This window comes from Anopheles aquasalis, chromosome Y (assembly GCF_943734665.1).
Source record: "Anopheles aquasalis chromosome Y, idAnoAquaMG_Q_19, whole genome shotgun sequence".
Lineage (NCBI taxonomy): Eukaryota > Metazoa > Arthropoda > Insecta > Diptera > Culicidae > Anopheles > Anopheles aquasalis.
In genome coordinates, this window is record NC_064879.1 from 5,396,651 (window position 1) to 5,422,803 (window position 26,153).

The 26,153-nt window shown below is 50.1% G+C and overlaps 1 protein-coding gene across 1 annotated transcript; it reads left to right on the forward strand.

Annotated features, from left to right (window-relative positions):
* The first annotated feature begins 275 nt into the window (after positions 1–275).
* LOC126579939 (homeobox protein Hmx-like) lies at positions 276–24,753 on the forward strand. The gene is made up of 5 exons (XM_050243715.1): positions 276–1,219; positions 1,313–1,555; positions 23,078–23,211; positions 23,902–24,343; positions 24,441–24,753. The coding sequence occupies exons 1-5, from the start codon at positions 327–329 to the stop codon at positions 24,751–24,753; spliced, it is 2,025 nt and encodes a 674-aa protein (XP_050099672.1). The 5' UTR covers positions 276–326.
* Positions 24,754–26,153: the final 1,400 nt, after the last annotated feature.

Consider the following 26,153-nt stretch of genomic DNA (forward strand, 5'->3'; position numbering starts at 1 on the left):
TGGAAGGTAGGCAACACACCGTTTGCCACACGTTGGAGGCTTAGTAGGTGGCGCACACTCCCGTGCGCGCAGCAAAACGGACCGGACGATCCTGTTTTCGCCCGGAAAACCCTCACAATCAGACGATCGCGCCGAGTGGTAGTGGACGCACAGCTACGGTGAACTTCGGTTCCTCATCCAACCTTCAACCTTGCCGCTCGGAGTGATTTAGTGTTCGATCGTTGATTCGCGTGTGTGCGTGTGCGTGTGCGTGTGCGTGCGTTTGTATGTGCGAGTCTTGTTGGGGGTGCCTTTGAGTGAGTTGTCGCGGTCGAAGAACGCCCGCTATGAACCTGGAAGCGAACATGTCCTCGCCGGAGGTGGACATTGATGTGAACGTGGTGTCGAGCCCGGAACCGAGCCCACGGCCACCGGACAGTCCGCGCGGCAGCCCGGTGCCCAGCGACGATGAGCGACGCTCGTCATCGCGTTCGCCCGACACTAGCACCACTCAACAGCAGCAGCAGCAGCAGCACCACCACTCCGGTAGACACGCCATGTCCCAGCCAGCGTACGCCGCTCAATCTCAACCACCGACCCCGTCGGTGGCGCTCCAGTTAAAGCAACACTCGCCTCCAGTGCAACATCAGCAGTCAAGCCACCTGAGTCCAAATCCGATCGGTACCGGTGCTGGCAACGGCCACGGAGTGGGGGTCCTCACGCAGCATCACTCGGCGATGGTAGCGGCGGCCGCTGCAGCAGCCGCTCTCCACCATCAGGCTGCTGCGGCGGCGGCGGCCGCCGCCGCTGCCGCTGCTGCTGCATCGACCTCCAACAGTCAGCAGCACGGTTGCGGTTCCTATCAGCCAACGGTGGTGGCGGCGGCGGCGCCGGCGGCATCAGTGCCAGTATCGGCGTCAGCAGGCACCACACCGGGGCTCAACAGCGCCATCAACAACAACAACAACAACAACAACAACAGCAGCAGCAACAGCAACAACAGCTTCAACCACAGCCCGGACTCGCGGCTCAGCCCACCCAAAACGCCACCGGATGCCCAGCAGATCCAGCATCATCTACATCATCATCACCACCATCATCATCAGCAGCAGCAGCAGCAGCAGCAGCAGCAGCACACTAACCATCATCACCCGCCATCGCATCATCATCATCCTCACACCATGCATATCAATCAACAACTACAACATCAGCCAGCGCCTCACCAGCAACACCATCAGCACCAGACGGGGACGGGGACGGGGGCGGTGGCGGTGGCAGTGGCAGCGGCGGCCCCACCCCCACCACTACCGTCAGTTCAGCCGACCTCGGTACCGTCACCGACGGTCGGCAAAACGTCAACCGGGCCGGGCTACACCAGCTTCTCCATCTCGAGCATCCTCAGCCGGACCGAGCCGGCGTCGAAGAAGGGCATCGGGGTGATCACACCCGTCCCGTCGCTGCCACTGTCGGCTGCGGCTGCTGCCGCTGCCGCCGCCGTCGTCTCGACGAACGGGGCCGCCAGTTTCGGTGCCAACGGTGCAACGCCGAGCTCCCAGGACGCTGCCATGCTGTCCCGGTAAGTGAACGGATTCCCGGAACCCCTTTGCCAACTCCATTTCTCCATCAGCACTCGGCTGATGTGCACCTTATCCGGGTACACCGATAACGATAATGGTGCTGATGTCTTGTGCTACTGCTACTGCTGCTCGTGTACCGATGTTGTGTCAGCCTGCAGCAACACCATCATAGTACCATCGTCCTGGTCCGCTTGCTTCCCGGAGCGCGAGAGAGAGGGAGAGTGTGGGTGGCCCGTTGTGTGTGCACTGTTTGACGGGCGGCGCGCCAACGTTATCGGCAGAACAAGCGAACATTACGACAGGCAGTGTCGCGCTCCTGAGAATCTCCTGCTGGCTAACTCGCCTTTCTAGCCAGCTGGAATTGGTTGTTAGTTTGTAAAATACAATTCCATGCGACTGATGCGACTTGATACGTGCCCAGGGCTACCCGTGTTCCGTGTGGTATGTGCGCGGACAGTGACAACTTTAGATTTCGAAACACGCAACGGACGATCTGTAGCCGCCGCCGCCGCCGCCGCTGTGTACGGGGTGATGTAGAAAAACAGTTAAAAAGGCCATATTTTTATTCATTTTTCCTATGAATGTCAGAGCATTTTAGAATCAGTTTAGTTTTCTTTTTGTTACGGGTGTGTTACTTTCTGGATGGATTATGGTCTTGAGACCGTAGAAGACAGCATCGCTCGCTGCTCACCGCAGGATGCTTCGTGGCATTTTTGGCTCATTCTTTGGCGTTTGCCCAAGCTGATTAAAACTGTGTTATTTTTTAGGGTCTAACCTTGCTCCTTCAAAACACCGTTTGTGGTGTTCTGCGCTTGTTTACGCCCATAGATATTGACAGCGAATGAGACATGGAAATGAAGTGTGGAACGTTCTATTTATTTTTTTTCGTCAATCTCATGTCTCGCTGTTGCTTTGAGGGAAGATACAGCATGCCTAAATGGACTACAATGAAGCTTCTAATAGATTTGTGCAGCTGAATTTGTTGATCTCTGTCGAGGAGTGCAAAAACTTGCGTGTTAACGCCTCTCAACCCATTATCAACCCGGTTTACGCGTCCCGGTGGCCAACCGTGGGTGTAAATCATCTGCTGACCACCTCTCTGGCGACTAAACCTCATCATTTGTTTGTTTGTTTGTTTTGTTTTGTCTTTTGTAAAACCAAGTGAACAAATAATATTACAATAATATTTTCACCCTGTAGAGTAGTGATGAGCGTTATGCAAATGCTTTCTATTTGCTACGCTGTATCGCTTGATGGCACACACTTCTGATGATTGCTTACGCTTGTTGAGGAATTTTGCTTTCGACGATCCTATGGGTCCTATTTCAAGAGTCTGCCTGTCAATAACGACTGGTTTACAATGGTTGAAAAAACTCGCCATGCACTGTATGAATTATAAATGAATTAGCAATGGCAACTGCGACGAAAATCAAACGGTGGGTACCAAAAATCAACTGTGATCTTATTTATCCTTTTTTTGACTTGCAAATAAAGCCTAGCTGTTGGATATGAATTAGATATCTCTCTACCGGTGATAACAGCTATTAGGGACACACGCCAGACAGGGCCACAGCTGTCTATCTATGCGGAGTGATCACTAGAAGGCGAGAAGGAAGGTAGAAGATTGCGCAAACCAGCGACAGTTAATGGTAGTTTTTCGAGCTTCTCCAATGTTTTAACATTTTCTCCAATGATTTGTGCATTTCGTGCAATTTCCGGCCGACGATCCGGGCACAAATAAATCCAGAAATTCCGGAAAAAAAACTGTTTTTTCCACGTGATGTTCGCCAAGTTGAAGAACGCGTTTGCATTTGTGTGATTAGCTAGCGGAAATCGCAACTAGCATCTCCAATTTCAGAGTCACATTTGGCAGAATCGCACGCGTTTGTTACCAAAAGGAGACTTGACTGAAAGTGGGAGACTCGGTACAGTTTCGGTCGACAGTAACCATTGATAGCTAATGGTGATGTTGGTTTTTAACCCTGCAGTTACCCTCAAAAAAACTCACTAATTTTTCCTCGCGGACCATTTGGTCCATGGTGTATTTTCTATGGAAATGTAAGCAAAAGATATTGACTTATTTTGCATTATATTTATTTATTTATTTATTTATTTATTTATAAAGAACGACATTTCGCAATATTGGTTCGCAATCCAAATCACATAAACGAATTTGGGCGCCAAAATACGACCACGTTACGTCTCGAAATTTGCCGGACGTTCACTAGATGAAAGGAGGGAGAAGTTTCCGTCAAAACGAATTGATATCGCAGTCATACAATCTAAAATTGTAGCCATAACAATCTAATATGCCGATTCCGGAACCACAAAGCGAGTCAAACTATTGCATTAGGTAAGCGTGGTCGTCGACCATCCGGGGGGAATGACTACGATAAGTGGTAGATAGGAGGAAGGAGGTATCATCATTCGTGTTTGAGTGACGAATGTGAAGAAGAGAATCAATTGAGGTTGGTGAATCCGTTGTTCGTTGCAAAAATTCAAATGATTTGGAGCGACAAACCATTCCTCGAGATCATCGGATCACAAGCACATAATATCATCACAACACGGCCTCGCCCCGATTAGAGATTTGTGGTTCTGCTTCCAATGTTCATTGGAATTGCTCCCAATGTTCTACAATTGTCACGAAAACGTGACAATTAACGAGCAACTGGTGGCGTTCAGAGGACGGTGTTCTTTTTGACAGTATATGCCATCCAAACCGGCTAAACACAGTTTGAAGTTTTGGCTAGCAGTGGATTCCTTGACAAGCTACTTGTGGAATATTCAACCGTATCTCGGAAAGCCGCCCACCGCAAATCCCGAAAAAACTTGGATTTTTTTCTCATTCCATCGATACAGCATTGCGCTAATCATTGTGTTTCGATATTCAGGTGGTGTAGATACGGCGGACCAAATGATCAGCTGCTACAGGTCAAGAAGAAAGACAAACCGATGGCCATCCGTAGTGTTCGCTAATATCATAGATATTTAAGCTTTGAACGCATATGTTATATTTTCCGAGATCGATCCATCGTGGAGTCCTCGTGATGTGAATCTGTGAAACGCTCAAAATTTTCACGACAATTAGCGATTGATTTGGCCCTTGAACACGTGCAGCAACGAACAGCGATTCCAAGGCTGGCTTCATCTGCGGAATTATTCACAAAAATGTGCTCTTCACCTACAACTTCTCTCAGCAGATCGTTGACTAATGAATCTCGATCGGGCTCATCACTTTTGTCAACGCCACCATCGTCGGCAGTGCCTTCAACAAGCCTAAAAAGGTGGCCAGTGCCGGTGCTGTAAAAGCAAATCCGAGAAAAAATGTGTCGAATGTGGAGTATTTGTTTGTCAAAATGACAGAAAAGTGTTATGAAGTACATGTATGAGTCGAAATGTCCAAACAATAGCTAACGAATAGCTATATTATAACTGCTATTAGAGGAAAATGTACTATGGACCAAATGGTCCACGAGGATAAAATTAGTAAGTTTTTGTTTTTCTCGACCCCTATCATACTTTTTAGGATCTTAAATGTATATTTATGCTTATTAGCCGAAAATAGCACCATATCGAACATTTCAAGACGATCGGAATTTTAGTTTTGAAGATATAACAAAAAAATTAACGAGAAATGGACCAAATGGTCCGAGGGTAACAGCAGGGTTAAGAGGTGGTTGTGATTTTTCTGGTGGTATTAGTAATTGTTGTGTATTCGGACTGCCAAAAAGATTACCAGCTTAATTCATAAAATGAAAACAAAACTGCTGAACTTTTTTTCAAGAGTTGTAAACCAGTCACTTGTTAACAGACAGCTGTCTTCTGTGCTTCCTACGGTTGCTCGGGATCCATGCACGCCGGTGCTCACTGAGTGCGCCGTGCTGCAACTAAAACTGCAACGCAAAACGGCGCAAGAATCATCCGCGAAGTAGATTCGACGCGTAATGACAGGGGCGGCGATGCTTAGATGTCAGATCCGATCCTCAATCCAGTACCCGGTTGAGGCAGGCATCCCTCCCATCCCAGCGACCGCGGTGGACCACCCGTCGCGCACTGCACCCGTGGTTCCCAGGACCGTTTAGGTTTTCTTTTCTTTTTGCTTCTTTTTTTTTTTGCGGTCCAATTTTCCGCCGGATGATCCCTGATTCCCTCGGTGTTTGTGCGAACCTCTATTCGTCCCGGTGGTGGTCCCGGGGCTATCGGTCCCGGGGATCAGTAGCAGCAGCAGCAGCAGCAGCAGCACAAAAACGCGTTCGCGACAGATGTTCACGCAGATGAGTCTGCCCCTGGTCGATCAATGGTGGCGATGACGACGACGACAAGGAGGAGGAAGACTTGCCGGGCTGTCAGGCCCCCACTTGACTGACCCCTTTGGACGCTGACGGCCACCGAATTTGTTAATCGCCTAAGTAAACGATTCGCATCCACCTTTCCGTCCCTCACTCACCTAGTCACCTTTTTTTTCCTCTCCTACCACCACCTCCAACGGGCACAAAACCAGAGTGGATCAACGAAGACGAACGTTCCGCAACGGTGCGTAGCAACTCCCTCGCTCTCGCTCGCTCTCACTCTCTTTCTCTCCACTCTTGCAACTAATGACAAAGACTCAACGGTCAGGCCACTTTTCCAGCCACTTTTCTTTCCACTTTTGTTAAAGAATCCCCCCCCATCCCCCATCCCTTCCCCCTTCCCTTCTATCCCCCTTGGTTGGTGGCCTGGAAGGCCGGGCTTGTTTGTTTGTTTGTTTCATTTGTTTTTTCGCGCGGTCAGCGCTTTGTCAGTGCTGCTGCTCCGAGCGGCGAACAATGCTGCTGCACAATCTGCGAGTGTTTTGTTAATCGGCGGGGGGCGGTTTGGCAACAACCAGCCCACCCAGGTCCGGTGGTTACGCCCGGTGTTAAACAAGCTAATTTGTCCAGCCCAACCCCCTAGCCCGACCGAGCTTTACACGGCGCACGGCGCGGGTGTAATATGGCACCGTGGAATGATAAATGTGGCGTGGCCGGGGGTGAAAGGTAATTCGTCAAATTTTGGTCGCGACGCGGGCGAACGGCTCCTGTCTTCCTTCCAGTCTTCCGTTTCCGGTTTTGCCCGGTTTTTGTGTCCCGGGGGTTTTGTGCGCCACCGCGTTCGCGTTCGCGTTCGGCGACGAAATTTAGCTGAAAATTGGCTGCGAAAAAAGGAAACAAAAAAGGTTCATCATGTTTCATCCCCCACCCCAACGCCTCCTTGCCGATGAATGGTTTGGGGGGGGGTGGTTGCGTAAAAGTTGCTGGCCCGGGCCGGGAGAAAGAAAATCGCAGTATCTTTCTAGAGTTGCGAAACATCCTTGTTTAACAAGATTGTTGTGCCGAGCGCCGTTTGTCACGAGAATTTGACCCGGCCTCGAGGGGAAGGGGGATGGGGAGGGGGGGGGAATGTTTCCTTTTGGGCAAGGATTTTCCACATTATCGTTTCATCTTTTTCTTTTTCTTATTCGACTTCTACTGCGGTGTTTGCTTGTTGTTGCTGTTCTTATTGTTCGTTACGAATTCCTGTCTTTTTGGCATTAAATAAAACATCTACTAGCGATCAACTGTGTGAGTGCGACAGGGGGAGGGGGGGGCTTTTGGAGTGCTGGTGCTAATGGTATTTTCGAGCACCCGGAACCGAGCGCGATTAGCGCCATCGCCTCCACCTAATCTGGCTGATTAGAATCGATCGAGAGAGAGAGGGTGAGTGAAAGAGGGGAAGAGGAAGGGCGTAATGGCATAACCGTTTCGGTTCCGCAAACTCTCCCTTACAGTCCTCATTCCTCTTTTCCGCTGATGTTATCATGGCGCCTAAATGGTCGTCGTTACACGCCGTCACAAGTCTCGCTCGCTCGCACTTTTGTCAACGTAATAATGGCCGACCGGGTGCTGGTCGACGGGAATGGCTATCGACGATTATCCGACATGCGATAAGCTCGTTACCGGTCCATTTCACAAATTAGTTACAGATTAATTTGCAAAAATTAGCCCTCTCGGTGAGTGTGTCGGGGTGGTGAGGCTCCACTCCGGGCACCCTCCTCCCCCCCCCCTCCCCCTTGACCGGTGGGGGAGCCCCAGCTGACAGTGAGCGAGCGAGCGAGCGAGCGAGCGAGCGTGCGGCGTTATGGACATTACTTTCGCGTCATTTGGCGTCGACGGCGATTTGTTAATTAAAAGCAGATGAATTATGATTCGAAACAACCACCTTCCAGCCAGTACACCTTTCCCCCACCTCGTGTTAAGCTGTTAAAAAACCTAACCTCAAATTAAGTGAAAAACTATCGGGCCGAGGACCCCTTGTGCGGTAGAAATACACACGCGCGCGCGCGCGCGCGCATAGGGACACGACACTAAACCTACACTTTAAATGCTATAAATTCCGTGGCAGAGAGGGCGGCAGCGATGCGTCAAGCGCACTATCTCCGCTGACCGATCTCGATCGAAGGAGCGAGGAGCTTCGGAGCTTCGGTTCGGTCCCCTTGTGTCAGAGTTTTTAGAAACCAATTACCCTCTACCGTCTGCCGTCCCTGTTGCATACATGCACACGCACACACAAAAACCCATCACAAACAGAGGGACACTCACGCACGCACGCACGCACTCGACGGGCGATCATTATCAATTTGTTAATCAGGAAATTTCATTAGGCAAACAGTCAACTAACCAGTACCGCACGTGCCGGCTGTTACCATTCTCTCTCTCACTCTCTCTCACTCTCTCTCTTCCTCTCCTTCTTTAGCTGCCAATAGGTTTTGTTTGTTTTCTCGCTAGTTTTCACTCAAAAAAAAAAAAAAGGAAGACGAAATGATCATAATAACCACCGATGGATCACCTCGCATCCCCTAACCTTTTTAACGGGGTGCGGCAGGAAGGGGTGCCGATGCCGATGTCGGTGGTGGTGGTGGTGGTGGGCGATTACAGAAGAATGGTCCGGACCACTCTAATGTGTGCTCATGTTTCTGGTAGCTGGTTCTCCGTGTGTGAGACCGTGAATTATGCGCCGTTTTGTGCCACTTACCAGCCATGGGGTTTCCAAAAATACCCCCCCCCCCCACCCCTCCCCACCCGATCCCCCTTCAACGCACACCACACCCCCGAGGGTCCGGAGGGCGGAAAGAGGGCGCTAATTAGCGGTGAAAAGGGCTCTCTTGCTCGATTCTGTTGCCTCGGTGTGCCTTTTTCATCGGGTGGACAGCGGGGGGGGGGGGGGGGGGGGTGTTTGCTTTTCGTGGATCCTTTGGCAGCGGCCCACAGTGAACGATTGGCGTGATATTTTTTACTCTTGTAGGAAGCTGCATCCTTGCAGGAGGAGGTGCAAGGGAGCTCGTTCTGTCTACGGTGCTATATTTTTCTTTTCATTTTTGCTCATTTTTGTCAATTTTTTGTGACGTAACCATTCAACATCATTTTTTCAAATGAATGACATATCAATCTGCAACTTTTGAAGAATATTTCGTTCTATTTTGGGGGAGATTTACTAAAAATTGCATCCATGGCAACAACTTTATGAAGGTGCGTCTGCGAAAAGGTACTTTTCCGGTGCCCATCGTAGCTGCGTGATGGGTCATCAGAAAACTGCAAATCGATACTCATTTGAAAGATGATAAGTTTATCCAGGTAGCCCCCTCGAGTTTTTGTCGAATTTCCTATTTTCGATTTTTGGCAGATTTTTGAAGTTGAAAAAGTGATGCTTTTTTGTCATTTTGCCTAAATGCACGATTTTTGACGATTTGTTTTAAAAAAAAGTATCAACAATTTTCATGAATTTTCGACGGGACTACCTGGCAAAGAGTGTACAGATTGTGTGTTAAAAATTTCAATTCAATCGGTTCAGTAGTTTTTATGTGCACCGACATTGAATACGTTGGTTTTTTTGGGAACCGCTCTTCAAAGTAGCGAGCCGCATGGAGCCTTGTATGAAACGCAGACGTTAAAAACGTCTGTATCTTTGTCAGGTTTGCTTCGATTGAAGACAGAATTTTACACAATGTTCTTGAAAGAATAAGCATTCAGAGAAAAATGGTAAAATGATGGTCCCTGGTCACTTTGATCGTTGCTTTGGCAAAAAAAGAAAAACGAAATCGATGGCAGCGCATCGTCGTCCTCGTCGTCCTCGTTAGCTCCCCCGTCATATTATCCTTTTTTCCGAAACCGAAGATTAGCTTTGGTCCGTGGTATGCTGGGCGAACTGGGCCGGCGGCTATTGCTGCTCGGAAGGGATCACCCAGACCGGACATACCGGCGAACGAAACAAGGACAATGGCAGGCGGAGAAAGAGAGAGAGAGAGCAAGGAGAGGAAGGATATAACAACAAAAAAAACACAGGAAGGGATTTCACGGAAGTAGTACGAACAGCAGCAGTCAGCAGCGCCATTGTGTCCTCCATTGGTCCCCTCCCCCCCCTCGTGGGTGTGCCGGACCGCAGTCACAGTTAATTAGCGAGCGAGCGAGCGAGCGAGAATGAGAAGTTGTGACTCGCTTATTAGTCGGTGCCGTGGTGCCTGGTGGTGGATGTATTTTTCTGCTTCATGTCCTGTGACAACCCGGGCACCGAGCAACCCGAAAAGAGCATCCTCATCATCATCATCATAGCCGCCCCGCACTCCTCCCCCCGCCGCCCGGGTCCCGTTTTTTTACCAGCTGCCTGCCAGCTGCCTGCCTCTCCACTCCGCTACTTTCCAATTCCGAATCCGAATCCGAGCGAGTGGAAAAGCGCAGTGCGCTCCGGGAGGCTTCCTGGCCAGAGATTATCTTACCACAGCGCACCACCACTCAGCCGGCCAGCCGCCCGTCTTTGCCTTTGCGCGGTTTAGCTTTTTTTTTGTTTTTTTTTGTTTTGATTTGTCTATTGCTACCAATTGGTGGATGAAACAAGCGATAAGTTTACAACAACACGGTAAAGCGGACCACCGCTGCGACCACGGTGGCAGGCCTCACAGTTTCCCCACTCTCTACCACCCCGGGTTCCAACCCCTAGCTCCATCCCTCTCCGCGGAGGAGCACAGGCGCGGAGCTCATTTGCGAAACCGAAACGCAGCTGTCGGCTGTCATTACGGGGCAAAGCGGTCGGTGAAGGGGCGGGCCCTCCCCCGCGCCGCATCCTGTCGTCCTTTGTTTCCACTTCAGCAGCAGCAGCAGCAGCAGTAGCAGCCTGCGCCGGTCTGCGCCTTGTAACGGTACCGAGTGAGCAATCTTGTGCTCAAATGCTCGTCCCTTCGCAAGGAACGCGTTCACTTTTCAGCTTCCCTTGGTTTGTCTAAGTCTGGCCCGCAGCCCACAGCAGTAGGCAACCACACAATGGCCACCACCACCAGTCCCCCGTGTAGCGGTCGCGCAGCCCGCGCGTGGCCGCGGCTGAGACGCAGTAATAATAATAGGGATTCGAGTCAAAAAATCTCAAAAGAAGATCAATCAACATAATTGGAATGTAGTGGTGGGTGGGTGGGTGGGGGGGGGGGGGGGGAAGCTGGTAGGGTGGCAGGGTGGTGGTGAGAGAGAGCGAGAGAGAGAGAGAGAGAGACAACGGTACACAGATACGTGCGCTTGTGAGCACGCGAGCGAAACCATAGAAAGTGTGAGTCCCTGGCATTAAGATAGGTGTCGAGGGGGGTGGTTGGTGGGGGCAACTGGGTTCTGTTTTTTTTTTTTCGTTTAAAAGAAATTGAAAAGAAGGCGGCAGAAGATTATGACACCACACGGGGAGGGGGTGGAGGGGAAGATTACCGATCAAAGTCGAAAATTCGAATGAAGGCGCCACGAAGAACCTCTGGTAAAAAAAAAACACATCGCGTTATCCTGTCATTATCGCCGCGCTGGCAAATGAAAATGTGTTACAACAATAATCGCCCACGCACATACACATTACGGGAGATCGGGAGACACCGTGGCCAGGACAGCAAAAAAAAAAAAAAAGAAAAGGGAACCGCACGTCGAGAGCGAAAAACGCAGCGACGAAAGAATGATTGAAAACCGAAAACATTAAGTGAGCACTTACGAAGCATGGCATGGGTGTTCCGTGCCGTTCGTTCTCGTCTGCCAAGGGGGGGGGGGGGCAAGGGTGCAGAGGGAAGGATGGCCCTGGAACAATGGGTGGCAGGCGAGCATGTGGCCCGGGTGAATGCAAAGTACGGGATGAAAAACGCATCTGCTCCTCTGGTTACCGATGCTGGACTGGTAACAAAAAAAAAAAAAAAAAGGACCCGCCCGTCCTCCCACGCCACCTCCCAGGGCGGGGGGGAGGGGGGGGGGGGGCGCACGCAATCATACAAATGCGCACCCGCACCGGCACCGTCGCCTGTGTGCGCCTGCAAGGTATGCAGTGTGCCGTACACACGCCCGCACGCCGCATTGTGTGGTCTGGATACATGAAAGGGATGTAGAGTGCGCCCTTTCTCTCTCTCTCTCTCTCTCTCCTTCTCTCTCTCTCTCTCTCTCTCTCTCTCTCTGTCTTTGTGACTTTGACTGATCCCGACCTGACTCTGGGTGATTGATTTTTGCTTTGCCTCCGACTCGAACCACCGTGTAGCAGCGTACACTGTAGTGCTTCCCTCCTCCTCCTCCTCCTCCTCCTCCTCTTCCTCTCACACCCCCGTACGGGGGAGGAAAGCATTTGAAATTAAATCCCTTTTCGCTAAACGCTCGTTCACTTGCTTGCTCCTGGGCTAGGGAAAGGGTCGTCGCCGTCGTCATCGTTGCCGGGCTGTGATCAGATGTTTCCAACAACTGGCAACCGGCGCACCGGGGGGTGCGAGCGGGGGTGGTTTAATCACAACGCGCGCGCCTGTGCCCGTGTGTAATCCTGCTACAACCTGGCGACAACTCGTTCAATGTCGATGCATCTGGTGTGTGGGCTGGCTGGCTGGCTGGCTGGCTGTCTGGGGCTGGGTTTGCAAATCTCCGACCAACCTCCCCGCGGGGAGAAGGGTGCACTCGGCAAAAGGCAATCAAACTCGGGGAGTCGCTTGGGGTGTTGGGGGCGGCTACTGCCATCTACTGCGATCGATTAATCGATGTCATCGGCGTTAGTGTTTTAAGCTCCGAGGCACCCTCCGTGCACCCCTTTGGGCAACCCCCACCCCGCAGAATAGGCGTTCGACAACGGCGACACGGAGCCATGCACAATAGACGATCGATGTGACAATGGGCGACAAAAGGGAAGCCACTGATGGGAGCTGCGAGCCTGACATGGTCATGGCATGCCAGGGAATGGCCGCCGGCGAGCAATACATATGTGCGTGCGTGCTCCCGTATGCCTTTTTTTTTTTGTTTTTTTTTTTAAATTCCTGTTGCCTGCTGCTGTTTTGTCGCTCTGTCGCTCTCTCCTCGCTTGATTACCAACTTCCCCCTCCCCCACCCCATATCGACTGTTTTATCGATGGCAATTAGCGCGATTTGCCCGCCGGAAGCTACAACCCCCCACCCCATGTTTGCTTTCCATCACCTTTGTTTTTTTTTCCTGCCTTCGAGTCGAGACTGTCGAGTACTCGACGTAGAACATCCAGCAAAATGGGAGAAAGAAAAAAAAAGAAACAACCCCCCCTTTTTTAACATCATCCCCGCCCCGCCGTCGTGCACCGTTGAGGCTGTGGAATTTCACCACCACGGGGACACCGCCAGGACACTGCGCCACACAGATTTATATACCCAGATCTGGGCTGGCTGCCGGGCGTAATGTTGTCTGTTTGGCCAATTTACTGATTGGCGATTGGCGTGCCTGTCATTCAAGCAGTAGCAGCAGCAGCAGCAGCAGCAGCAGCCCGGAGCACGGAACACAGAGGACACGTTGCGTTTCTGTAAAATGACCTCAAGCCATTATTATGTCCGATTGGCCGATACCGGTTCCGAGGTGCCGATGCTTTGTGGTGTCCGCGTGTGATTAAACATGATTTACTGATATCCCCTGCCGGTGTATTTCGTTCGCGACCGTGTCCGTGGTGGTGGTTTAAGCCTATTCGGACACCTGTCCGGACACAAAGGGGTGCCAAAGTGTCCGAGTGAGGATGGGTTGCCATGCAAGCGAAAGCCGCCGGGTTAACAACAGGCCATTGTTTGTTGTCAGGGCGATCAGACAGGGTTTCGCGCCATCCTGGAGTTGCATCGATCGGTGACAGTGTCGACGTCCGTTGTCGATGACGTCAGGTCAGGACAAACCGGTTGCCAAAAATAAATCCAGCCCGCCTAATGGCATTAATCGCACCCGAGCTGCGCAGATGCAGTGCGTTGAAATTGTAATTTCTGCCTTAAAAAAGGCTCATTTTTGACGATTTTTTGTGACGTATCCTTCCCCTTTACATTTTTAAGTGTGTGGCATATTAAACTGCAACTTTTGAAGAAGATTTAGTTCTGTTTTGGAGAAGATTTTTTAAAAGCTTCATCCATGGGATCACATTTAGGTAATCGTGTCTTCGAAAAGGTACTTTTTTCCGGTGCCCATCGTAGCTGCGTGATGCGTCATCAGAAAAATACACTTCGATATTCTTTTGATAGATTATAAGCTTATCCAGTTAATCCCGTTGAGTTTTGTTTGAATTTCCCATTTTTCGATTTGTGACAGATTTTTGAAGTTGAACTCCCGGTTGATCAAACCGGGTTCGTCGCTTAAATCTTAAGGGTCAAGTCTTTTGATACGCACCAAAAACAGTTCCCATCGTATCTACGAGATGGGTCATCAGAAAACTGCAAATCGATACTCGTTTGAAAGATTATAAGTTTATCTAGTTAGCCCCGGAGAGTTTTTGTTAAATTTCGTATTTTTCGATTTTTGGCAGATTTTTGAAGTTGAAAAAGTGATGCTTTTAGTCGTTTTGCCTAAAAACATTATTTTTAAAGATTTGTTTAGAAAAAAAGTATCAACAATTTTAATGATATCTCGACTGTGATACCTGGCAAAAAGTGTACAGATTATGTGTTAAAAATTTCAATTCAATCGGCCCAGTAGTTTTTACGCTACGATGGGCAGCGACTTTGAAAACGTTTCGGTTTTGGGAAACGCTCTTCAAAGTAGCGGATTTGGAAAAATCTGTATCTTTGTCAGTTTTGCTTCGATTGATCCAAAACATTTACACAATATTCTTGATAAGAACAGCATTCCGGGAAAAATGTTTAAAATAAATGCCACAAAAAAATACCGAAGGCCCCTTAAGGGGCCGCTTTTTATGGCAGATCCAGAAATCTGGCCCCCTAATGGTCCCCTAAACATTAGAGATGTTTGAATACCTTATGTCAATGGGGCATGTTGTTCTCCTTCTGATTTCTTCTGGTTTCCTTAAACAAAATGCTGATCTAAATTAAATAACCATATCTTCCAGTGATGGTGGGGGTGTCAGTGCTTTTTTTTTCCGTGCAAGAGTCCTCGCTCGCTTGCGGGTAAAACCACACACAGGCAGACACACGTGCAAGCGAGCGAGACCAGGCGCGTCCGCGCAATCGCAACTCCCCCCCCCCCCCTCCTTCCTCACCCGTCATTTCGTAAACGACCCATTACCGGTCACACTTACCGGACGCCCCTAATTCGATAAATGATGCGCGGTGACCATTTACCCCCCACCACCCTCCATGGGGTAGTGGTTGAATGTCGTGGTTAGTGGGGGGGGGGGGGGGGGGGGTAGGGGTGTTTGCGTGTAGCTTCACCGGGTACGGAATCCTGGAAGAACACCATGGAGGGGGGGGGGGAGGTGGGCGGGTGGACAGCGACAGCAACAACTCAACTCCGGCCGGAAACAAGCAATTGACTGCCCTGCGTGTGCGTGCCTTCCACTAGAGTTCCCCAAGCCTACGGGGGGAGGGGGGGGGGTGGTCTAGAGGGTGGCCATTTTATTTATTTATCCTGCGGTTTCGCGCAGGACATCGGACCATCCGGACCTCGCAGCCTCTTGCTGCTGCGATAGTAGCTGGGAGTAGCGCCTTCTGTGTGGGGGTGGGGAGCAGCACTCCCGGAAAGGGGTGCTACTGGGGCGAGTAATTGCTGTGTACCTCGCTCATGGGAGATGAGGAAGAGGGGGATCGGGGCGGGAACCATTCAAAGGGGCCATCAACTTTGACCGAACGGTACGGCCACGTCAACCCACTTGACACCCCACTGGCGGTGGTGTCCACTGCCTCTCCTAGCCCGCTACCCGAGTGGCCTGTCCTGAGTGGGTAAGTTTGTGTGTGCGCGACACCACATTTGACCTTTCAGTGGCGAGCTAGCCTACAGTGGGCTCAGGCTGAGCTGCGGCCAGTTGATGGGCTTCACTTCGATCAATATCCACACAGAGACGGAGAACAGGTATATGGGAGTGGGGCCGCTGGTAGCACCGGACACCGGAAACCACAAATTTTGAAGGCGAACGTTCCAGCCAGCCAGCCAGCCAGCCAGCCGAGCTCCTGAACCATGCCTAAGAGGCCCGGCATTAACCAAAAATGGTCACGGGAGGGGGGGAAGGGGCGGTCCGGTCCGTCCAGCCGTTACAAAGTACAATCAATGCAGCCCCTAATTGTTAATGCGATTAGCGTTAATAGCGTCCCGGGTCCTCCGACACACCCAACGAGAGCAACGTAAGCACACCGGCCAATTTCCATTTCCAGCGCTGCCGCTGAGCGGGGCGCGCGCTTTGCAACGGCTTCCGGCCGTTCGACCGCCGGCTGCAGTCGTTAAGGGCCCCCCGGGCGAGGGCCTGTTGTAATCCTAAAGACGTCCTTAAACTCTCCTCCACTCCGCCCATTATGTTGGCGAGGTTCGGTGCGCTCCATCGCCAAAGCACCTCCAGTGTGGACGCGCGCGCTGACATAACCTTCAATCGGAATGCGAAAACGGATACCTTTTTGGGGGGGCCCATGTGGGGCTGGCCAATATGGCTTGAAGCGGACTGGGACAGTTAGTCACGGGTGACCTTAGTCGCGCCGCGCCACGGCTCGAAATAAGTCGGAAACTGCCTGCCTGATTGGAGTGTTGCAAGGGCCACCGAGACGTGGAATCAGTGAACTGCACTGAACCCTGTTTACCAGGTAAATAACCTGAAAACTGTTATTTACCAGTTTTTAAAACAGAAAACCCACAAAATAAATTATTCTAATTTATTTTCCCTTCTCCTAGCTACACAGTGTGGGCAAGTTTTGAGCAAAACAACCATCAACAACAATTTGGATCATTTTTAACGAGTGCGATTGGCCTTGTATGAGAAGAAATATAAATATCTCACGTCTTTGATCATAAATCCGCCTTGTTTCACGCAAAGCACGGTGCAATTTGATTATTTGCTGGTGCCTTGACAGTTTCCCGAGGCAACAGCAGCTCAGAAAAGGCGACAACCCATCTGATCCCACCCAAACGCACAGCAATGTGTTGCGTTCAAAGCGATTTGGTCTTGCGGAAGAAGTTGATGGTTAGCGGGGATCTATCTAACAATTTTTTTTTCGTTTTAAATACTCAAAATATATCCACTTTTCATCGAAAGGCACCACAAGAAGCCGGAACAACTTTCTTTTTTGCCAAACAAAGAAGAATTCACATGTGCTTTGGCTTCGCTCCATCTGCATATCGTTTAATTCATGGGGCGCCCATTTTCATGCGTATGGTAATGGCTGGTTAGGTAATTCCCAGCTACTGGTCAAGTAGTTTTTGCGAATAAATATGATTCTCATTCAAACATACGGCTCGTTCGTCCTTATATATGTTAAAAAAAAATGATTCTCATTCAAAAGAACTTGCAATTCGAGGTTCTAAACTTGTTTGGGTCGACTTTCCCGCTATTTGTAACTCATTTTGACTTGAGTTCGCCGATTTAACCAATCTTTGCAAGTTACCACATTGTCACCAGAGTCCTCTTCAAGTATTTTATGTGATTGCCGATCACCGATTTATCCAAATTAAAGGACAAAAATGGGGCAGCCTGCAAATGCTCTTTTTCTGGCACAAAACAAGACAACATGATGCAAGAAAAAATATATGCTGTTGGGCGGTATCACTTATGATGTGCACATTGATTTATGTAAACAGGTTTCGAACTCATTAACAAACAGTATGACATATCGATGAAAGCTCAATTTGATCTGTAAGAGCATCGTGACCATGGGAAGCCCATGCTGCTGAATCGCCAGCCCACATGTTGCCGCCATAAGGTGTCGAGCGACAAGAGTCGAGAGAAAGTTATGGCCAGTTAACGTCAAGTAGGGAAATGTTGTGACCACATCTGGAAAACACCACAAAGCAAACCCTGACACGACATTTGATGCCTTATTGCTTGTTGCGAACCAACGCGTACTGCAAGCGGAGGACTGAGTGCGTTACGCGGGCATTACGCGGGGTGCGATATCTTGAGATAAGCTAGAAGTGGCCAGACTCGAGAACTCCGAGGAGGTTTAGGCCCAAGGATCTCCTTTCTGTTTCAGTTGGATCTTTAAGGTTTGTTCCTTTTTTTCGCACAGTCTCTCTCTTTCTCTCTCTCTCTCTCTCTCTCTCTCTCTCTCTCTCTCTCGTTCTTGGTTCAAGTAAGAAGCGAGAAGGTGCAGTAGTAAAGCGTGGAACAGTTAATATTTGTTAATAACATGAAATAGACCACATCTCAGGCCAGAAATAAGCGAACTACATGGAAAACGGTGTCATTTTGTGGGTATTTTATTAAGCTATGCATAAAAACTAGAGTTTAAAGTATTGCGTCTGAATTAACGCACTTCTGGTTTTATGCTACAGCTGGTTTTTTTTTAAAAATCATTTTACCCTGTTTCTTTAGTTTTTTTTTCATAAAAGCAACTGTGGGCAATTTGGTGTATTTAAGATCATCGTCCATACAGCCGCGTGGTTCAAATTCGGTCAACAATTGTTCGTACGGCTTCCTTGCACGGATTTTCTCAATCAAGCGCTGTTCTATGGAATTATTTGGCTATTTTCTGGCTTGATACCATCTCAAACCTTGCCACAAAAATACTTGCCAAACTCTGATTGCATCTGTTGAAAGTTGTTTGTCCAAATTACACTTAGAGATGCAGAGATTTGAAGAAAACTGTTTGATTAAGAGTGTGCAGACTTTTGTTTTTCACCTTTTGTGTTCCATCGGCGATAACTTTTGAAGGTATGGTTCGATTTTGGCAAAAACTTTATCACTAAAAGAGAAGACTATACCTTTAAAAAGACACCAACAGAGTAGCAAAGCGACCACCAGGAGAGCTACAGTGAGTAGAAGAATGCTACCAAATACTAAGCGTTCCATGCTTTATTGGCACTTTTAGCCAGGCCAATCATCGAACAAACCAGTCCGTCCGAGTGGAATTTGCCCCTTTCCTAACATTGGTCTCCCTCCATCCTCTCATCTATGCCTTTGGACTAACAATAGCGAACACAAACCCACCCACCACCAGCGCCATAACCGGAAACATCTTCTCTCTCGGATCTCCGAAGACAGTCGGCGGGGCGTTCTCTTCCTTTCCTGCGAAATCTTCCCGAGATGCCAGTTTGCTACCCGCACCGTCCACTCCACTTCGATTAGCTACCTGCCTGGCTGGGGAGGGAGGGGGGGGGGGGGTGGTCAACGCACGACGCCATTACACACATGAGGCAAGAGCGCCAGCAGATGCTGGTCCGGGCCAGCAAATTGAGGCAACAAAAGGCCGCCCCTCCAATCACCGAGGCCGCCCGAGGAAAGCGAATGGGGGAGCGAGCCAATCTAGGGATTAGGAGCTGCACACCCCCCCTTGCTCGCGCCGCTTCCAGTCTCTTCTCTAACAATAACAACAGCAAAAGCACACGCAAAAAAACGAAAAAAATGACCGAACAACAAGGAAAAATAAAAGGCTTGCGCCCGGGTTGTGTGTATTCGCCATTTGGAATCGCTTTCGCTGCGTGAACGATGAGCGATGAACGAGGTTTTTTTTTTTCCTCATTCGGATTTCGTGCCTGTGGTGGGGCAAAATGGTGCGCCCGATTTGATGAGCTGGCGCGCCATTTGCGAGTGCAAGAAGGAAGGGAACGGTAAAGGGAATAAAAGCAGAAAGACCCCCCCCAGGTGGGGAAGGGCAAATGGTTGGAAAGCAAATCGATCGATCGAGCTGCTGATTGCTCCCTGGCACCCACTCCACCCAGATCGCTGTTTTGCCAAATGTTTTTAAGTGCAAGCCCGAACAACTATGTGGAGCACAGTGAATGGAGTCTGGCTGTCTGTTTGTTTGTTTGTTTGTTTGTTTGTTTGTTTTTTGTGCGGATGTTGTGCGAAGCGGAAAATCAAATGTTTCATTCACCGCCCTTTTTGTTGTTGCTGTTGTGTGTGGTTGCTGTTTGATCGAAAATCATTTGCAGCCAAACCTAGATCAAGCTGCGGAGACCGCTTGACCGGCCACCGGCCGCGCTAATTTCGACTGTGGAGAGCGGCAACTCTGGCGTTGATTCTCGGGCGAGTCAGAAACAAAACAAAAAAAAAACATGTGGAAATCACAGTGTTGTGTGACCAGACCAGCCGGAAAGGTACGCTGCTTGTGTATGCGCGATGGTGAAGTACTTAACGTGGAGCAAGGACCCCCACCTCCCCGGGAGGCATTTGTGATTGTGGGCTCGAGGCATGCGCCCGGCACTCGACTGTTTGCTTTTCAGGCGATCAAAAGGCGATGACACACAAACACACACAATCAAACGGTGGTGGCATGCACCGTACAATGGTTGTCTTCATTTAACCTCATCGTTGTCGTCACCGTGCCTGCCATTCCGACGCATCCGCCACTCGTTTGGTACGGCCACAGCAGGGCACACATTAGTGATCAGAACCGACAATGTGCGACGATGTGCGTGAGCGCACGTGTGTGCGTTTGCTTCGGGACCGGTGGCCGTGGCAAGAACGCCGTTAAGCCGTAAGGATAATCACACGTCAACAAGGGCACGGACAGGCAATAATGGCAACTACACTCGCTCTCTCTCTCTTTTTCTCTCTTTCTCTCAAGGGTGCGTGAGGCTATGTGGCCTCCTCGAGTCAATGGGAACAAATAGGGGATAATGTACACACTGCGTGCGTGCGTGCGTGCGTGCGTACACACTTACACAATGCTCTTGACTGACTGCCTGACAACCGACGACCATTGACAGTTGATCTGCTGCTACTACTGCTGCTGCTGTTGAGCTCGCTTTGCCGAGATTATGTGCCAGTTTTTAGATGTCTATGAGAGAGAGAGAGAGAGAGAGAGAGAGAGAGAGAGAGAGAGAGAGAGAGAGAGAGAGAGAGAGAGAGAGAGAGAGAGAGGGAAAGAGACAGAGAAAGTGCGGCAAACAAACATACACCAGAGCCTGCAAATCCGCCAATTACATGGTCTGGGTGCGGAAACCGAAAGGCTGCGGCCCAGGTTCGCGGCAGATCCCGGTTATCCCGGGTTTTCCGCCGGGGCCCAGCAAGCGACCAGGCAACAGTCAACAGGGAGTGAGTGAGCAGCGGATCAACGGTGGGCTTCGGCTTCCCTCTGTCGAGCCCGAGGAGATTCGCTTCGGGGACCCGGGGCCTTTTGGACCCAGGGTCCGCCAAGGATCACGCCGGCAACAGCACCCGCGGAGCCCGGTGTCTCTGTGCTGCTGCTGCTGCTACTGCTCCCTCTGCTCACGAGTCATTACGAGGTTATTACAACGCCGACACGCTTCAATGGTCACACAAAGAGTGCGCCTCTAGCCCTCTCTCTATCTCTCTCTCTCTCTCTTGGCCAGTCGGTTGATAGAAGCCGCTATTAGATCGATCCTTAGAATCCGCACCGCAGCAGCAGCAGCAGCAGCAGTATAGCTGAAGCAGGGCTGCTTCTTTTTCCTCTCCTTTTTACTACCGCTTGTTAACTGCTTGAGATGTTGCCACACGCCTTGTCTTTTGCTTTTTTGTCGTGCCGTTCACTGCCCGATAAGTGTCCCGGTTTTGTTTATTCTAATTGTTTATTGAGCATTCTGCGTGGGTGAGGCAGAAAAAAGCTGCATCCAACTGCAAACCGCAGCCACTATTAAACCGCTCATTTTAAGGGGGAATTTTTCAGCCAAAAACTGTTGCTCGTAATGAAATTCATGGGTTATTCAGTTTTAATTTCCTTGATTTAGCTGCAAAACCACAACTGGCTATCGTTGGAGTCTTCCAGCATTTAAATGCATGTGCATTAACGATGCAGCCCTAGGCATGCAAACGATTCATGCGAAAGCGTTGGCGATAGCAATAGGGCAACAGGGTATTTTCTCTTAATGCGACCGACATGACATGAGATTGACCGAAAACCGAACGTTCCACACTTCACTTCCATGTTTTATTGGCTCCATACCCATAAATATTGACTTATGGATGCAAAAGGGGCCCAGGACTTCTCCGTTTTTGGTATTTTAAAGTGCAAGGTTGGCTCGAAACGAAAGTAACATAGCTTTCACCAGCATACGCAAAATGCTTCGCCAAAAGTACCACAAAAGCACCTGGCGGGCAGCGAGCTAAAATATGTGATCGGCGGCTTGGATTTGTCTTGGGAAGTAGTTCACCAGGCTTATGTTAAAGGGGGGGACTTCGGTATTTTCGGTCCAGAAAAGGCCCGTTTTTGACGATTTTTTGTGACGTAACGATTCCACTTTATTTTATCAAATGAATGGCATATTAATCTACAATTTTTGAACAATATTAGGTATTATTTTGAGCAACATTCATTGACAAATTCATCCATGGCGTCAAATGTTGGTAGGCGTGTCGTCGCAAAGGTTCTTTTATCGTAGCGACATGACGGGTCATCAGAAAAATACAAATCGATACTCATTTGAAAGATGATAAGTTTATCTAGATAGCCTTGTTGAGTTTTTGTTGATATTCCTATCTTTCGATTTTTGGCAGATCTTTGAAGTTGAAAAAGTGATGCTTTTTGCGATTCTGCCATAAAAAACGAACTTGACAGATTTGTTTAAAAAAAAGTATCACCAATTTTCATGATATCTCGACGAGGCTACCTGGAAAAAAGTGTACAAATTATGTGTTAAAAATTTCAATTCCATCGGCTCTGCAGTTTTTACGGTACAATCGCGAAAACGCTGGTTTTTTTGGAAACGCTCTGCGTAGTAGCGAGCTGCATGGATCCTTGTATGAAACGCGGATTTTTAAAAATATGTATCTTTGTCAGTTTCGATCGATCCAAAACCTCGATTGATCCAAAACTTTTACACAATGCTCTTGAAAGGATCAGCTTTTGGGGAAAAATTGTTAAAAATATGTCTCACAAAGCAAAATCAAATACCGATGTGCCCCCTTAAAGGAAAATTTTCCTGACAATGCGTGAAAAACCATGTAGATAATCAACTAGTCTGGCGAATAAAAGGGGTAGTCTCGGGGCAAATGCCGAGATTTTAGAACGGTAAGGGGTATGTTAAAAAAAAGTCCATCGGTGGCGACGAGGATCTGCTGTGATGGATCCCCGTTTGGACAGTATTTCTAGTATTTCGCTGGATGTGCGAACGATAACGCCTTGCTAACTCCTAGACCATACAACCACACTAACACGAGTCTCACCCTCTCTCTCTCTTTTCTTCCTCCCCCCTTTCACCCGTTTCCACAGGCTAGGGTTCATGTCGCAGTGGAATGCGATCGCCAACCGGTACGCGGCCCTCTGCCCACCTGGCTGGCCCTGGCCACCGGCCACATCCCATCGGATGCCCTTCCATAGCCCCAACAACAACAACAACAACAACGGTAAGTGTCACCTACTAAAAGACTACTCGCCGGTCGCCACCAGCAGCCCATCGGTATCTGTGGGGCTTTGTTTTGCGTTGCGTTGCGTTGCGTTACTATCCTCACTTAGCTGGTGCTGGTACATGACACGGGACGGCCAACTATTTTGCAACAAAAAAAACAAAAACAAAAAAAAAACTATTGAGCAAACAGTTTTTAAGCGGCTTAGACCTTAGCGAGGGGACCACTACGGCACACTACGGCTTCCTTCTTCCTTCCCGTGGCACAAAGTGTTCAAATCTCTTCGACGACAACGCCCCAGGGCCCTTTGTGCGACGGCTCTTAACTAACTCGCACCTGTGAATCCGCAGCGTGAATCGCTGGTACCGCTCCACGGCCAGCTGCTGCCCCCCCCCCCCCCCCCGCGCTGGGCCACTCTGTACGGCTTCCGTGCTTCTCCGCCCCGAAACAGCAAGCGAAACAAGCGCGGCAGCTGTTGCCTGAGCTTGAGGTTAAAGTGAGGTTAAGGCAACTTAACGAAATTTGTTCGAGTCTCGAGCCGTGCAAAACAACAACAACGACTACTACATTCACAGTACCTCTTTCTCTCTCTCTCTCTCTCTCTCTCTCTCTCTCTCTCTCTCTCTCTCTCTCTCTCTCTCTCTCTCTCTCTTGTTTTGGTTCGCGTCGGTCGGTCGGTCGTCGGTGCAGATAACTTGACGAATGCCATCGAGAACCAGTCACCATCGCTGACACCGCCACCCTCGCAGCAGTCCAAGTCCCCGTCACCCCATCCGGCTTTCCTCGGTGGCCGCGGCGGTGGCGGTGGCAGTGCCGGCGGTGGCTGCCCTGGTGGTGGCAGTGGGGTCGGCGGAAATGACCGGCACCATGGCGCTGGTGGACCTCATCACGGTGGTGGTCCGCACGGTATCGGTGGCCCCGGTGGTCCCGGTGTCGGTAACGGAGACGACTGCGAATCGGACGACGACGGGCAGGAGATTATCGAGGAGGACGACGAGAGTGATCGGCCGTCGGATTCGGCCTCACCCAACTCCAACGGCAGCGCGATGCAGGCAAAGCGCAAGAAGAAAACGCGGACGGTGTTTTCGCGGGCTCAGGTCTTCCAGCTCGAGTCCACGTTCGACCTGAAACGGTGAGTGTCACCGCGCTGGCAGCCTTAGTACAACCAACCAATCGGGCCCCGTTTTTTCTTTTCTTTTCTTTTCTTTTTTTTTTGTCGACTTCTGCAGCTACCTGAGTTCATCCGAGCGGGCCGGGCTGGCCGCGTCGCTCCGGTTGACCGAGACGCAGGTCAAGATCTGGTTCCAGAACCGCCGGAACAAATGGAAGCGCCAGCTGGCGGCCGAACTCGAGGCGGCCAACATGGCGAACATGGCGCACGCTGCCCAGCGGTTGGTCCGGGTGCCCGTCCTCTACCACGAGGGTGCAACCGGTGGCTTTGTGCCACCGCCACCGCACCCCCACACGCAGCAGCTCTACTACACTACGTCGGCGGGCCGGGCCGGTTCACCGCCCCGGCCACCCCTGTCCTCGCTGGTGTAATCGATGGACCGCCCGTCCGCCGCCAGTGACGGTGGGGGCGGTGGTGGCGGTGGCGCGGGAGGATGGAGCTGGCCCACCGTACCGCTCTGATGGCGGCCGATGATGGTGGCTGGTGCGGGCGGCCATTTCGGGGCCACTCAAGATGGCGCTCTACCGGATGGATAGCATGGAAGCACTATAGGAGCACTGCTAGGACACAACCCTTCTCCCAATCCCTCCAACCCTCTCCTCTATCTCTCTCTCTCTCTCTCTCTTTCGCTGGCTCTCCTTTTGATCACTTTCGATTTCAACGTTTAACAGCAGTAGATGAGCAGCTTATAGCTATAGAAGGTGTGTAAATACGCATATAGGGCAGTAAAGCGACCGCTCTCCTGGAAAACATCCTCTTCGCTACCCCCACTTTCGCTCTTATTTCGACTTTCGCCTTTAAACGAACGTCGGAGCGGGGTGGGGAGGTTCATGGCGGTGCTTTAGATGGCGGCACAGATCCTGACATTATCCTAGATTATCTTTATAAACACGACAACAGTCCCCCCTCAAAAAAAAAAAAAAAACTGCGGTCTTGCTTGACGGCGCAAAATCATCTCCCTAGAGAGGACACCAGTTCAGCTCGCCCAGCAGCTCAACAGCCAACCAAAATGGCACGAAACTCGCACTACAAAACCGAACGCGTACAGAAGAAGCGGTAATAGGAGTTGGGAAACAGATTCGGTAATAGCGGAGAAACAGCAGCAGCAGCAGCAGCAGCAGCAACAGAAAAAAACGCAGCAAGCTAAAGGAGCAACAGGAGATCAAGGCAAACAGAGTTAGTTAATGAAGTGGTGAATCGATTCGGTGAGCGTTCGCGTTCCGTTTTTTTCGGACCACAAAACCACGAGCCTAAGCCAAACAAACAAAACAAATAGAAGAGAACGCAAAACAAAACAACAACAACACGGAAGACACACATAGACGCAGCTAGCAAGTGAACACAGTGAACCGCTTTGAGCATGCGATTGACAGGGGATTGGGAGTCTCGGCTGGGGGGCACAAACATGTATGAGGGCAGCAGAGCGTGCAGTATATGTATAGCATAGCCACCAGCAGCAGCAGCAGTAGTAGCCAGCAACAGAAACAAGCAGCGCCGCCATACCTAAATTTACTACTAATAAATGGCGAACAAAGGAAAAGCGGACCGTGCCGTACCTACCTAGTGTATATACTTATACATACATATAAATATAAATATAAATATATTATATATATATAATAGATGCATAGAGCTATTAGATGTTGGGCGCCAGGAAAGGGGATGGGGTTGTGAAGCGGCGGACCTCGTGTGAGCCTCCTGTCGGAAGGGCAGAACGCATAGAACGCTGGAATGGTGCCAGGGATGCCAGAAAGGAAAACCATAAAGACAC